The sequence below is a fragment of the Dipodomys merriami genome, unplaced genomic scaffold (assembly GCF_024711535.1).
Source record: "Dipodomys merriami isolate MVZ:Mamm:240054 unplaced genomic scaffold, mDipMer1.0.p SCAF_69, whole genome shotgun sequence".
Taxonomy (NCBI): domain Eukaryota; kingdom Metazoa; phylum Chordata; class Mammalia; order Rodentia; family Heteromyidae; genus Dipodomys; species Dipodomys merriami.
Genome location: NW_027206279.1, coordinates 1,407,743 through 1,421,553, shown reverse-complemented (window position 1 = coordinate 1,421,553; position 13,811 = coordinate 1,407,743). Strand labels below are relative to the sequence as shown.

The 13,811-nt window shown below is 48.4% G+C and overlaps 1 protein-coding gene across 1 annotated transcript in view; it reads right to left on the bottom strand.

The window, feature by feature from the left end:
- Fmn1 (formin 1) overlaps positions 1–13,811 on the bottom strand; it is a 225,881-nt gene that overhangs the window by 56,304 nt on the left and 155,766 nt on the right. Inside the window, 1 exon segment of the mRNA XM_070005715.1 lies at positions 505–597. Within this exon segment, the coding sequence (XP_069861816.1) occupies positions 505–597 (93 nt within the window).

Here is a 13,811-nt window from a genome sequence, read left to right as displayed (position 1 = left end):
ATGGTGTGGTATCCTGTGGCCTTCCTCAGTAATAGAAACAGCGTGTAGAGATATCCCTAAAGACTCCTACATCCCTTTCCTCTGGCTTTCTAGTAAGGAAAAAATTGCCTCCAAACGCCCCACACCGGTTTTCTTTCCCACCTCAAGTTGAATTTGAGAAATTAAGAAACAAACTAAAATACATTAAAACCTGCACGTTCACTAACCCTGATCGGCCAGCATCCCCAGGCCTGGCACAGACGCCGTTTGTCAGTTAACATGCACTGGGGTCTCTGGGAGCCCCAGGGGGAGGTCAAAGGTCCATCCTTCACAAATGTACACTAAATCAATGGATGTAACAGATCAAGTCAGACTTGAGAGGCGGCGTTACACAACTCTACCCACACCTGGGGTGTGATCACCAGGGAAGAGGCAAGCCTTGTGTCAGCCAGGATACAAGGGGCAGCAACCTTGGCGTGAAGGGTGTTGGAGAGCGTCCGCGCGTATGCCGGAGGAGACTCTTACCTTTCTGGAAGAACTCTTCCAGTCTGCTCTTGAACGGCTGGAGGAACTCCTTTGGAGACTCCTTGCACACCACCACCATCTGTTGCTCACATGCTGCGAAGAGAAGTGTGAGTTAGACTTGTGCAAGAACAGGTTTGCTCAGCTCCTGCACTGTGCCAGGCCCTGTGCACGCACTGGGCATCACCTGGGCAGAGTCCTTGTCAGTCACTGATCACCTAAACGCTAGTGGGGAGATAATTAGCACATTCGACACCTCTCTTTAGGAATGGGTTTCCCTCACGGAGATCTAGAAACATCTCTGACTTAGGACAGGCAAAATATTCTGCCTTTTGGTTCCTCCAAAATAAAGAGATGAACAAATCTAGTAATGACTACTTCCAGGGAATGAAGGGACCTGGCCCATTATTCCAAACACAGAGACTGAAGAAGACACACAGCATTCCCAGGCACTCAGGTTGGCTCCTCAGGGAGGGGAACATTTGCATCGGGCCTGGTCTCTAACACGGGGACAGGCTTCTCTTCACGCTTCCCTCTCTCTCTTCCAGTCTTGCCTCACTAACAGGTGAAGTAATGTTGTGTGGTCGGATTCAGGTAGGCTATATGGAAGTTGTAGCATTGCTTTTTTGATCCTCAGGTTGCCTCAAATGGAATGGTTCTAACTTGTCTACATGGAGTCCATAATAACCCAGAGTTCCCCATCACAGGGGGCAGTAAACCTGGGCCCAGGTGTCTCCCCAGGGTTCTCTGTGTTCAGACCATCTGCAGAAATGCCACGGCAAGAAAGCCTTCATTTCCCAGAGCCCAGAGCCCAGTTGTGATCTGTGCTGCCCTCTGACTATGGCCGGAAATGCCTGAAAGACGGAAATCACACAGGATTTCCACCTCATGGAAACCACGCCACCTGGTCCACAAACCAGAGAAACAGAGATTCTGGAGGAATTTGTAAACCTGCAGGCAATGCATTTCAGAAATGTAAGGGGACTCTCAGGGCGACAGACGTTTCTCATGATTTCCAGCTCTCTCTGAAGACACATGTTGCTATAGTTAAAAGTTAAAATCTCACATGCTATAAATGGTTAGTCCTTTTAATTCCTGAACTCTCATCTGCATTCAAACTCCATGAGCTGTAGTAAAACACAAGTAATACAGGTCCTGCCCGCGACTCAGACACAGGAGATGACGGAAGCTGCGAGAATTCTCGAGGTTACGTCTCTGCGGCTAACGCAAAGCTTATGTCCCAGCGTGTTTCCCCCATGGCAAAGCAAAGCCTCCTCTCTCTCTCTCTCTCTCTCTCTCTCTCTCTCTCTCTCTCTCTCTCTCTCTCTCCCCCCCCCTCCTGGACGTGTTGAGCAAGCTTAGGGATGTCCATCGTTTTACGGGGCCGGAGATTTGTGCTTGGATCAAGGCCTGCCTACCATCAAGCTGCATTTTCACTTGCAAAACGAGAACCTCCACCCCAGGCACAGCAAGAGAATTAAATGAGACGATGCGCACGAAGCGTTTTGTAGGGTGCTCGACACTTGCACGCAGGCTTCCAAGGGTGGTTATGATTTAGGAGAGCCAGCCGGGAGCGCAGGGACGGGAGAGCGGCGGCCGATGCCTGTTCTGGAGCTCGGAGGCCTCTAATTTTGCAGGTGTTCCAGTGTTCCTGTCTGACTATTTGCTTGCTGGAACCCTCACCCACTGGGAGCACTCACTGTGGGAAGCAGGCAAGCTCCTTGGGGAAGGGGAAGGTGAGGCGCTGAGCCTCAGGGCCATGCAGGGAGAAGCTGAAGCCAGCACAAATGAGCTTGGCGGCCCTCTGCCCCCGCAGCCAGGACTCCCACGCTGCCTGAAACTCCACAGGATCAAAGGGGACAGCTGCCCCCTGACCGGTCCAGTGGCCAGTGCGTCACCCGCTCTAATTTATTAACTTGGCTTATCTGAGATGCTCCTTAGCAGACAAATAGGAGACCTAAGACTAACTAATGATGACACTGGAGACTGGCAGTGTAAAAAAGAGAGAGGTCAGGGACAAATCTGCAAATGCCATTCATTGTCCAACCAGAAGACTCCTTTCAATGTCGCAAGACCACCAAGGGCGCCCAGACGCGGCTGGGCTAGGACTCCGGTGTCGGAAGCCAAAGCCACTCCGGCTTTGTTCAATTATGCTTTGAGTATTAAAGATGCCAGCTTCTAGAGGAGCGGCTAATCGTCATCACTGTGAGAGATAAAATAACAAAGACAACGCTTAATCAAGAGAATTACCCTAAGGATTAAGCACCTGTGAATCCTTCCAGTAGGAAGGTATGGTCTTGAGTGTATTAAGGTTTCAGAATCAAGTTAAGGTCATGAATGGTTAGTATTTTTTTTTCTCAACCACTAAGAATACAGAGCAATGCTAAAAGCAAGAGTGAGTTTAGGAGGATGTATCAGCAAGGGCCATATATAGCTAATTAAAATCTAGTACATGTCTAAGCACTGTAACAGATCAAACAAACATGGGAATGATTGAGAATAAAGACAGAGTACGTTAGATAAGCCTGGGTTAAGTCTCAGTACATTTTTTCTTTTACGGTGCTGGAATCGCACCTAGGGCCTTGTGAAGCCAGATACAGCTCATCCCGGCTATCTGCTTTCCTTTCTGATTAGGGATTCCTACTCCACCACCCTGTGGTTCTGGGCCAGTTCTGAAATTTATTCCTCACTTGCGGGAGATCCTTGTGCTGCCCCAGCCCTCGGGCTCCAGGGCTCACAGCAGGGCCTGCAGCCCACACACTAACACGTCTGCCTGCCCCATCTCTAGACTGCGTAAGGGGGGGAGACGCAAGGTGACGTTGGATCGTGTGGGGCTAGAATGCTTGTTCACGGAGTTCGTTATAAAGGAGCTCTCTGTTAAGTGTTCAATTGTCACACCAATTTGATAAATATCTGCTAAGTGTCTTCAGTGTGGCATGAATGGAACCAGGCGGTGGGAATAAGACAGGGAAGGTCGGAGGAAGAGCCCTGCACTCTGGACACGAGAGGAAATGGGTCACAAGCCCACCTCTTTCACCCCAAGTAGGTTATGAGCACAGCGATCCAGTTATTTAAACTGCGTGTGAACACATGGACTACTTTTGTACTTCTCACCCTTGTATCATCACATGGTATGATCCTGCTCAGACGCAACGTGAGGTGGGAAAAGTTCAGGACTCAGGGGCTTGGATAGAGATACACTAGGGAGCCACCGACAAAACTGGTGTCTCAAGGGACAGCAACAGAACTGCGAGGCAAGGAATGCAGTGCAGGGCGCAGAGCAAAGCCCCACAGGGAAGGAGAGAAAGGAGGGAGGAACACAGGTGCAGGATTTGAGAGCTACGGGATTTGTGCACGTGGCGGGCAGAATGGAAGGGAGAAGTCAAGTTGGAGAGGATGAGCCCAGTGTAGACTTTATTGCCATGTGTGTAAGAAGTTAGGGACTTCGAGTATGGCTCAAGTGGAAGAGCACCAGTCTAGGAAGAAGAGGCCTTGTGTTTTATCCCCAATGCCAACCCTCCCAGCTAGCACCCAGTGGTTCATGCCTATAAACCTAGTTATATAGGAAGCTACGATGTGGAAGGGATCATGGCTTTATACCAGCTTGGGCCAGAAAGCCTGTGAGCCTCCATCTCAATGAGAAGCTGGGCATGGTAGGTGTGCCTGCCATCCCAGTTACAATGAAAGCCTTTAACAGGTAGACTGAGGTCCCCAGACATACACCTAGGAACGTGAGCATCTGTCTCAAAAATAACAAGTGCAAAAAAGGACTGGAGATGTCTTAGTACAATGCCTGCCTGAGTTCAAACTCTAGAACTGCCAGAGAGGAGGAGGACGAGGAGGAGGAGGAGGCGGAGCAGGAGGAGGAGGAGGAGGGGAAGGAGGAGGAGGGGAAGGAGGAGGAGGAGGGGAAGGAGGAGAAGGGGGAGGAGGGGGAGGAGGGGGAGGGGGAGGGAAGAGGAGAAAGAGGAGAGGGAGGAGGGGGAGGAGGGGGGAGGAGGGGGAGGAGGGGAGGAGGAAAAGCTGTAGAAAGAGTAGCAACACGGGGATGGAGTTGCAGGCATGCCTGAAAGCTAGCTCCAGGCCTCCCTCTCAAAGGCTAAAGACCTAAACAGCAAGGGATTGTTTCCTTGGTGAGCTTCTTTCACTCCCTCAAGAAAGCCAACAGAGCATCATGTCACAGCTTCATTCTACACAGGATAATCCCAAGGGCTATTCTGACTAAGAGCAGAAGAGGCCCAGCCCCCGGGGAGAAGAACCTCGGCCCAGAGGAATGCTGTGCAAACATAAACCCACCAGGACGCCGGACCAGGGGAGCCCCGTGACTCTGATTCATCCTGCGGAGGGGGCCGCCCGAGGGCCGGGGCACCGTAATGCTCCGCGGTTGTGTGTACTCTCCATGAAAAACTTAAGCAGAAGTGACAAGGCTAAGTGAGGACATGCCAGGATGCTTCAGGACGTTTGGAAGCACTTGCAGAGCCGGGCCCTTGGCTCCAGCCTTCGCACGGTATCGTCCAGAGCACTGTGGAGAGGAGCCTCCTATCAATCCGCTGACTCAGAGTTTCCACAGAGATGACTCTGTGGTGATGGGTGCAGCTGTGGTCTGCGAGACATTAGCATGAAAACTATTCATTAATCACCCACCCGGGACTAGGCCTGAATGAGATGGATTGGGAAGGGCTTGATTCATTGTGTTAAGAGGGCAGGCCATCTATTCCAAACTGTTCCTTGCGTTGGTCCCCGTGACAAGTGCCCCTTCAGAGCCTTCCTTTGAACTAAAGACAGTAAAAGACCTTATGAGAAATGTACACACACCCCTATATCTTGAAAAAGAAAACATAGGGAAAGAACTCATGCATCGTTTTCCATCGATTTAGTTCTAAGTCTGCTTTGGGAAGCCATGTTGTGCTACAATGGAAGAAAAGGTGTACTCAGGAAGGGCCTGAATCAGTGGTATTCAAGTGTAAATTATGCTGCTGGTGCCAACGGAGCTTTGTAGATTCAGATTCCCGAAGTACACATTTCTACAGTTGTAAGCACATGATTTTCAGATGCTGGGACTTGCTGGCCAGCATCGAGCCATTTGTGAAGACCAGATGCAGGCTGGGTCAGGTGCATGCTGGGACAGTGATGGAGCACCACATCCAAGAGTGAGCGCAAGGACAGTGAGCGCCGCGGGGCCCAGACTGGGGTGCTGGCTGACCACAGCAGAGCACAGCTCTGGGAGGACAGGGCGCTCTCCACAGGGGCTGCACTCAACGTCGGGAATGGTTTCGCTACAGGAAAGTCGAGTCAGCTCTTTCTCTTGAGTTAAAAAGCTTATCTGTGACAGTTTTCATGGGTGTTAAATGGTAGAATCTCTCTCTCTCTCTCTCTCTCTCTATCTCTCTCTCTCTCTTTCTCTCTCTCTCTCTCTCTCTCTCTCTCTCTCTCTCTCTCTCACACACACACACACACACACACACACACACACACACCTTGGAAGCAAAGGCAATGGACTTTCTTTATGACTCAAGGAGCTCATTAAGAGGTGAGCCCTATATGCCTTCTTGCAGGCCAACTGCCCGTGACGGAAAGGCCGATGATGAAGACCTACAAGCTCATTAGAACAGGCGGCCCGCCTCCGCACAGCACACAGCTCAGCCTGGACAGCGGCAACCCTCCCACACTGCGGTGACCTCTGGGCCTGGATCCTCAGTCCGGGCCTCCTCGTTAGTCACATCCATTGTCATTTTCTACTCTGGAAAGAACTTATACCTAAATAGGCCATAATGAAGTAAGGGATGGAAAGGCAGGAAGGAAAAAGAAAAGAAAAAAAAAAAAAAGAAAGCCATGGAAAGTTATTTTAAAACACACAGCCTAACCTGGAGGATGGGTTCTGGGACCCAGGGCTGGCTCCAGGAATCGCTGGCAACCGCGGCTCATCCGTTTGCCACTGTCTTCAGATTTAATGCAGTATTTGGCTCAGACATTTTTGTGTGTGAAAAATCCCCTATTCCAGCTAAAATATTTACACAGCCCTATGTGTCTCACTTCATGACTGTTAAGCAATCGTCTTTAAAACTCCACAGACACTTGTAAATCTGTGGGAGCATCGCAGCTTATAAACAAGGCTTCATATAAAGAGGGTTGTATTGTCCGCTTGTGGGGAGTCAGGGTTTCTTAAGGATGTGTTCAAAAATCACACTGGGGATCAAAAATAGTTCAGAGTGTGCAGAGTGGCCAGTGGTCAGCTATTTAAAGCCATGGTCTCCCGTCGTGGATCCGCCAGACTCAAGTCATGGCACAGGTGCTGGTCCGGCAGTCCCTGGGGCCTGCGTCCCGGGCCTGTCTGCTCAGAGAAGGTGACCTGGGGAAGTCTCCAATGGGAGACAGTCCCCTGGCGGCACAGTCTCACTGTGTTAGGAGGGACAAAAAAAAAGGGGGAACATGCTGGGAAAACATGAGCCAAAGGAGGACAGATGGAGTCCTCTAACAACCAACTACCACACCTATACAGCGCGGGCATTTTCAGCCCTTACGCTAATGAGCCTACAAAATTCAAAAGCAAGGGCGGAGATCAGTTAAGCCATCTCCTGGCCTGGGCTTCCAGCTGAGTCAGTAATCTGTGATGGGACTGGGCAACACTGCCCCATTACTTATCCCGAGCGGATCAGTGAGCTGCTGTGTCATTTCTGTCCCATCTTGCCCATGATCGGGACACTGGTTACGACTCAGGGTACTGGGATGGCTTTAGAGATGGAAGAGAATGCACAGAGTGTACATACACATCAGACTTACCCCCAGCTTAAAACATTCCACGTTTGGCTGGGAGAGAGGGAGGTAAGTCTTGGGTTGAAAAACACAGGTAGGCATTTGTAAGTCCTCAAGTGTATAGTGCCTAGGCTCTGGAGCAGCAAACACTTGCTGATTCTCCTGGTGAGGTGGAAATCTGGAAGGGCTCTGTACACACTCTGGGGACTGTATGGAGCAGCTAAAGGGCGGACCGCACACCTTTCCATCACTAGGAGACTGGCAAGTTTCACCAGAACTCTTAAGGACAGTTTGCTTCCCCGTTGCTAGCGAAAGAAAAATGAGAAACCTAAGGAGGGATAAACTTCTCCCCTATAAAATGAGGGTAATGCTTGCTCTTAAGATGTGTTCATAAATGACTTGATATTTCAGGGAGTTTATTTAAAATTAGCAGTTAACTCAGTGCTTAGAATAAATATTTGCTGAGAAAATAAACTGAGAGAAAAGGTCAAGCAAGGTCCTCCTCCTATTCAAACTTTTTTTTCTTAATACTCAAGAGATCTGATGCTGTTTTTAATGACTACCAAAACAGTTCAGAAAAACAATTTAAGAACACAAAGGGGTGGGGTCAGAACGCTACCCTGACAGATTTTCCTTGGGTCAGGAAAGAGGAAGTTACTGTCTGTGATGTCTGGATGTCCACTCCGGTGTCAATGTATTGCTGTTTATCTCCGTGCTGATTCTCAAGACTATTCCAATCCCCGTCTGGCTAAAAGAAAGTCATCCTCAGGGATCCGCAGTGCCCAGGACCTCGGCCGGCCTCTTGCGTCTCTGGTTCTCTCAAGCTGAGGTCTCCCCGAGAGGTTTGAGGTGAGGGTGAGGACGGTGCACCCACCGACTGTAAGAGCTGAGACAAATCTGAACCCAGGAGCGCCCCCCGACACTCCTGTCTTATTTTGCCTCCTGCCTTTATCAGTGTGGGGACCAGCCACGCGTGGCGGCCGAGCCTGTGATCCCGTTCCTTGGGAGGTGTGCAGCCAGCCCACACAACATAGTGGGAACTTGTCTCAAATAAAAAACGTGGGATACCCATGAACTGTAAGAAACACAGCCAACGTGGCCCCAAACCTCCAGAGGCCACCACGTGAAGTTCCTCCTTGTTTTAAATGGGGACACGGAAAGACAGACAGAAGCCCCTACATGTAAATGGATTCAGATGAACAGATTAAGGGATTAAAGGATCACTTTCAGAGGCTCCTGACTGGAGCCATCTTTCCTCATTAAAAACTGAGCTCCATACAAAGATCACTACAAAAAGTATTGCTAAGTGGTATCAAAGAATATTTAAGGCACAGACTAACTCAAGAATAGACCTCTATCTGCACGCTCTGCCTGTGAGTACTCAGAGGTCCCTGAGGTTTTAGTTATTCTGACTACTAAGTCTATGGAGAAGTCTTGATAAGACAGTGTCAGAGGGGTGCATGTGACGCAGTATCTCCCGTGTGGGCACAAAGCCCTGACGCCCCACAGGTTAACACACCCCAATCAAAACAGCAGCGAGACAGGCACCAAGGCCCTTAATGTTTTATGACCCGCCGAGGGTTATACAACTTGTGAAGCAAGGATTTGAATTCAGAACTTCTGACTCCCAAAATAGCAGTTCAAGATTGGTTCAAGATTTTATGTTGTTTATTAACAACTAAAACAAACACAATAAATCCTGCTAGCCAAGCTGGCTTATAAATAATGGGTGAGAACAGAGGGCAAACTCAGGGGAAATCCGCCCACACCGCGATGTCGCAGCCACGGCTTCAAAGGGAACACAAACTTCTTCCATTAATTACGCGGGTGAATCAAATTTCAGTTTCCGCATTCTCCCTCCTCTCTGTACAATTTGTCTTTGAAGGCATCCCATTTGGGGACGTGTGACCTTTACCCTGCGTCAGGAGCCACCACGCTGCTCAACAGCCCTTCCGAAACACTCAGCCCAGTCCCCAAGTCTGTTTGGTTGAAACCATTTTGCAAAAATAAATCACATCGAAGTTTGAAAAATTATTTCTAAAACTCTGCTTGCAAGACTAAATATTTTTAACGCCATGGCAACGTGGCCTGGGCTCTGGGTAATGTATCCAATCTCATACCAGAGTTCAGCCTTAGTAAACTACTGCCATGGACAAATGGACTGAGGAGGAGGAGCCGAGCTGGTGAATCAGGCATGGTCAATAATCATTCAGGCTGTGTCTTCTGGAGTTTCCCAAAAGGTGATAAATGAGCCAGGGCTGTCCTAATGGATCAATTCGCCCTCCAAGGACGCACCAGCATGCACTGAACAAACTCCACGCTTTATCGCTTAGGAGTGACTGTAAGTACCAGCTGCAGTGCCACAAGCATCTCCCCACACACCGTCCTAGCTGAGCATTCCAGTGCTCTCTGAGGTGGGCAGAGCAGAGCGGTGTGATTGTTCCCCTGCCCCCACGAGTGCCTCAGAGGCCGAATGGTTTCTCAAGGCAGCATGGCTCATCGTGTGGAAAGTGGCAGAACTAAACCTTACACCCGAGTCTCTTAAATCCCAGCCCAGCGCTACTCTCCACACACCAGCCTGTGCCGCCTGAACTTCAGCAAACTACCTGTCACAAGTGACATTATGTGTTTACCTTCTTGAGGTGTATTCACCAAACGTACACAGTCACGTGGGCTAAGAATAAATGCTTTCCGTACACCCCGCAGACAGCGGCTTACTGTCTCCCTCCACCACCGGCGATCGCGTTGGCAAAGCTAACGTTTCCATCAAGTTCATGTGCGTCTCTAATAAGTTGCTACCTGATTTTTCTCTTCATGTACTGTAAATAGGTAGCACTCTCAACAGTCTACCTACCTGTCTCAGAACAGATTATATTTTCATTTTCTTCATGTTTAGTTGGTCAGTCTCTTGTGGCTCTCTCGACATCCAGGTTCATCAGAGGTGGAAACCGAGTGTTTCTGAACAGTCTTCTCTGTGGTTTCTTTTTACCTAATCCAGCCCTTCGGGACTCACTCTGGTCTTCTGTCTTAGACTTCTAATTTCCTGTGACCAGTGTAACACCACAGTATATTCTCCAGAAGCGTCTTGATGAGTATAGGGAGATCAGGTTTTGAGAATTTACATTTAAAATGCTCTAACCTACCCCCAAATCTGACATGATGGTTTCAGAGTCTGAACTGGGGCTAATGCTCCTCTCTAAATTCAAATCCATTTATAGTTCTCAATGATGCTGTTGGAAAGTCTGAAGTCATTCTGCCTCTTTTGCTCTGGGTGAAATCTGTTCCTAGGTCCTCTTATAGAAGTGGGAAATTTCTCTTTCTTCCTAAGAGGTCTGAAATGCTCTAATAATAGTATGAATCCGCTTCACTCCCTCATATCAAGACCCATTTGGACATTTTAAAATTAGGAAATCATATCAATCATTTGAGCAGATTCTCTTGAATGACTTCATTACTTTTATGGATGAATCTTGTATATTTGTACTTAGGTATAAATTAATGCAGAGGTTTGTGGTATGTATGGATTATCTTCTGCTCTTCTCTCCTTCTGAATTGCAGTTGAGATTTCTTGTTTGGTAAACCATGTACCACTTGTCCATTTGTTTTTCAAGCTTTGGAAATTTTGTGGTTCTCTCTCATTGTCTGTGCTGTTGACGTTTTTGTTGTTGTTGTTTTTTGGTGTTTGTTTGTTTTTGCCAGTCCTGGGGCTTGAACTCAGGGCCAGGGCACTGTCCCTGAGCTTCTTTTGCTCAAGACCAGCACTATACCATTTGAGCCACAGTGCTATTTCTGGCCTTTTCTGTGTATGTGGTACTGAGGAATCTAGCCCAGGCTTTCATGCTTGCTAGATAAACACTCTACCACTGAGCCACGTTCCCACCTGTGCTGTTGAGTTTTAAAGACCTCTTTACTAATCCTACATGAGTGTTCAACCAACCGTCTTTCTCTAAAGAACCATTTTTTCCTGAGTCAGACTGTTCGGGGGCCATTTTCAAATAAGCATATAAACAAAACATTCACTCACTTGAAGCGGTGTTTCTGTTCCCTATCTCCTTCTCTCTCCCCTCCTCCTCTCATGAGGAGAAAGCCACTTGCTTACACCAGGTGGTGGCAGTTATCAATCCTACAGAGCCGGGGCCTCTCCAGGAGCAAGGAGGAGCCTTCAGTTCTCTGTCTGACAGTATCAAGAGGTCACTTATCTCAAACTGTGTTTCAGGCTCCGTGGTGCGGGCTGGCACAGGCTGCCAAGGGCCATCCTCACATCGAAGCGTGGACCTCTGGATACATGATTTCTGCTGAATAGCCTCCAGGGCCGAGAGTGAAGGCTGAGACCACGCTTGCACTGGAGCAGCCGGCAGAGGAGCAGGGAGAGAGGGTCCTTCTGCTCTCAGAGGGACTCAAATTCAGACATTTACAATTACCTCCCTCCCTCAGTCTACTCTTTATCAACCGTAGGGCAGAGAGGAGGGAAGGAAACGTGCAATGCCCCAAATCGAAACGGGAACAAAGCCAGTGAGGTCACGGTCAAGGTGCTGCGTGGTCTTGCTTCTGCCTTGGTTTCTGAGACGCGAGCTCTCCTGCGGACAGCTTCCTTCCGGCAGGCCTGGCCTCCGACTCAGCAGCCCATCCTCGGGCTGCGTCTCACCTCCCTGAGCACAACGAGCCCCCTGCGAAGGAGACGCACGTCTCCACCTCGCAGGGCAGACCACAGCTAGTTTACTGTTTACCAACTGGTTTTAAACAAGAAAGGTTTCCAATGCGGAAGTCGTTCAGCTGACTCAATGAGTTAATGCAAGAAAGAATACATTATTAACTTTTTCAAAACTATGCCCAATCCTTAATCTCAGTAATCTGTCTAGCTACAATTGAGAGTTGACTTTTGTGTTTTTAAACCAAGTTTTAATCATCAGCCCTGGCCAGAGCAGTACAACCAAGAAAGGATGGACAGAGACCAAGAGCCAATGCCAGCGATTCCCCTCAGCTTCTAGAGATCATCCAGTCTGACTACTTAGCTAACAACTTCTAAAACTGACAGTAATATCAATATCCATTTTTGTAAGCTATGCTTCACATAATGTATAGTCTGCTAAATACTACTAAGTATTCAACGCAAGAAAATAAAATCAGTTTCTTTCTTACCATTGACAGATGCTGTTTTGAAAGGGCCAACCTTCTTTGTGTTGATTATTAACTAACATACTTCTGGGGAACCTTACTAAGCTATCACTGGGAATCCCCATGGTGATCCGAGTGCACAGCACTTCCAGGCTTGTCTCTGGCATACCAATTTTCACTTCACTTGATATTGGTGAGTGCCGCTACCGGGGAACTCTCATTTACCTTTGCAAGGAAGGCTGAGTGGTGTGCCCACATGTGCGTGTTGAGGGTGGGGTTGGTGTAAAAGCACAGTGAGATTTGTTCCACAGGGTGTTAGTTTCCTATTACTAGTATAACAAATGAATGGGATGTAAGTGGCTTAAAACAACACAAATGTATCTTGCAGGTCTGTTTGCTAGAAGTCAAACTAACACAAAGCTGGCTGGGCTAAGGGCCCGGTGTTGACAGGGCTATGTTCCTGCCTGTGTGCAGGGCAGGCAGGATCTGGTCTGCCTTTTCTAGTCGTGCAAGCTTGCCCCTCTCCCCGGCTCATTTCCCACTTCCTCCACCTTCGAAGCCAGTAACATTACATTTCCTTCACCATTCTTCTGTAGTTAAATCCCAAACAGGGAAAGCTGAAGGGCTTTCAAAGCTTCATGCTAAAGATTCCTGTGATTACATTAGTCCCACTGAGTAATCCTCCAAGAATAACCTTCCCATGTCAACAGCAACACAATTTCTCTTTTCTATGTAAGGCAACATAGCCAGAGACTTTAGAGGCTTGGGTTTGGGCATCTTTAGAGGCCTTGACTTCCCTCCCCACACATACGGATGGGTACGAGTATCTGGCTCGCAAACAAGATCAAGGTTAAGAAAGAAACTACTGCTGCTGTTATGACAGTCAGTCCAGGAAAATGTTGTGTGATTAAGGGGTGTAGAGAAAAGAAAGTCTGCGGTGAGTTCACCGCATGCGGTACTTGGTTCTGCTCTTCACGGTTTGGAGGAGGGAGCACAGGTAGTCTGGGAGCTCTACAGCCTCCGTCCATCACGGCCTGCTAGGCCCCTCCACAGCAGGCCCAGCTGCACAGGCTGCGTACTTTCCTACTACTAATTGTCTTTTTGCAGCTTTTCCAACAAGTCCCCACACATTCATTATTTCCTACGAAATGATGCAGGTGCCATACTGTCCCATTAAAATAAATGAGTATTTTATTGATTACTTTGATGTTGAGGACTGAATACAGGGCCTCACATATGCCAAGCAATGCCACTGAGATATTACTCTAGCCCTGGAAGATAAATGTATTTTATGGTTATACTATTTATCAAGATCATTCTTTCCCCAAACTGTGGCATATATCAGACTCCATAGAATCCATAGAATATTTGTCTATTTGCTCATCCACCCTGTATAACCTCAGTCCATCCTCAACTCCAAGTAAGTTTATTCCTGTATCTTT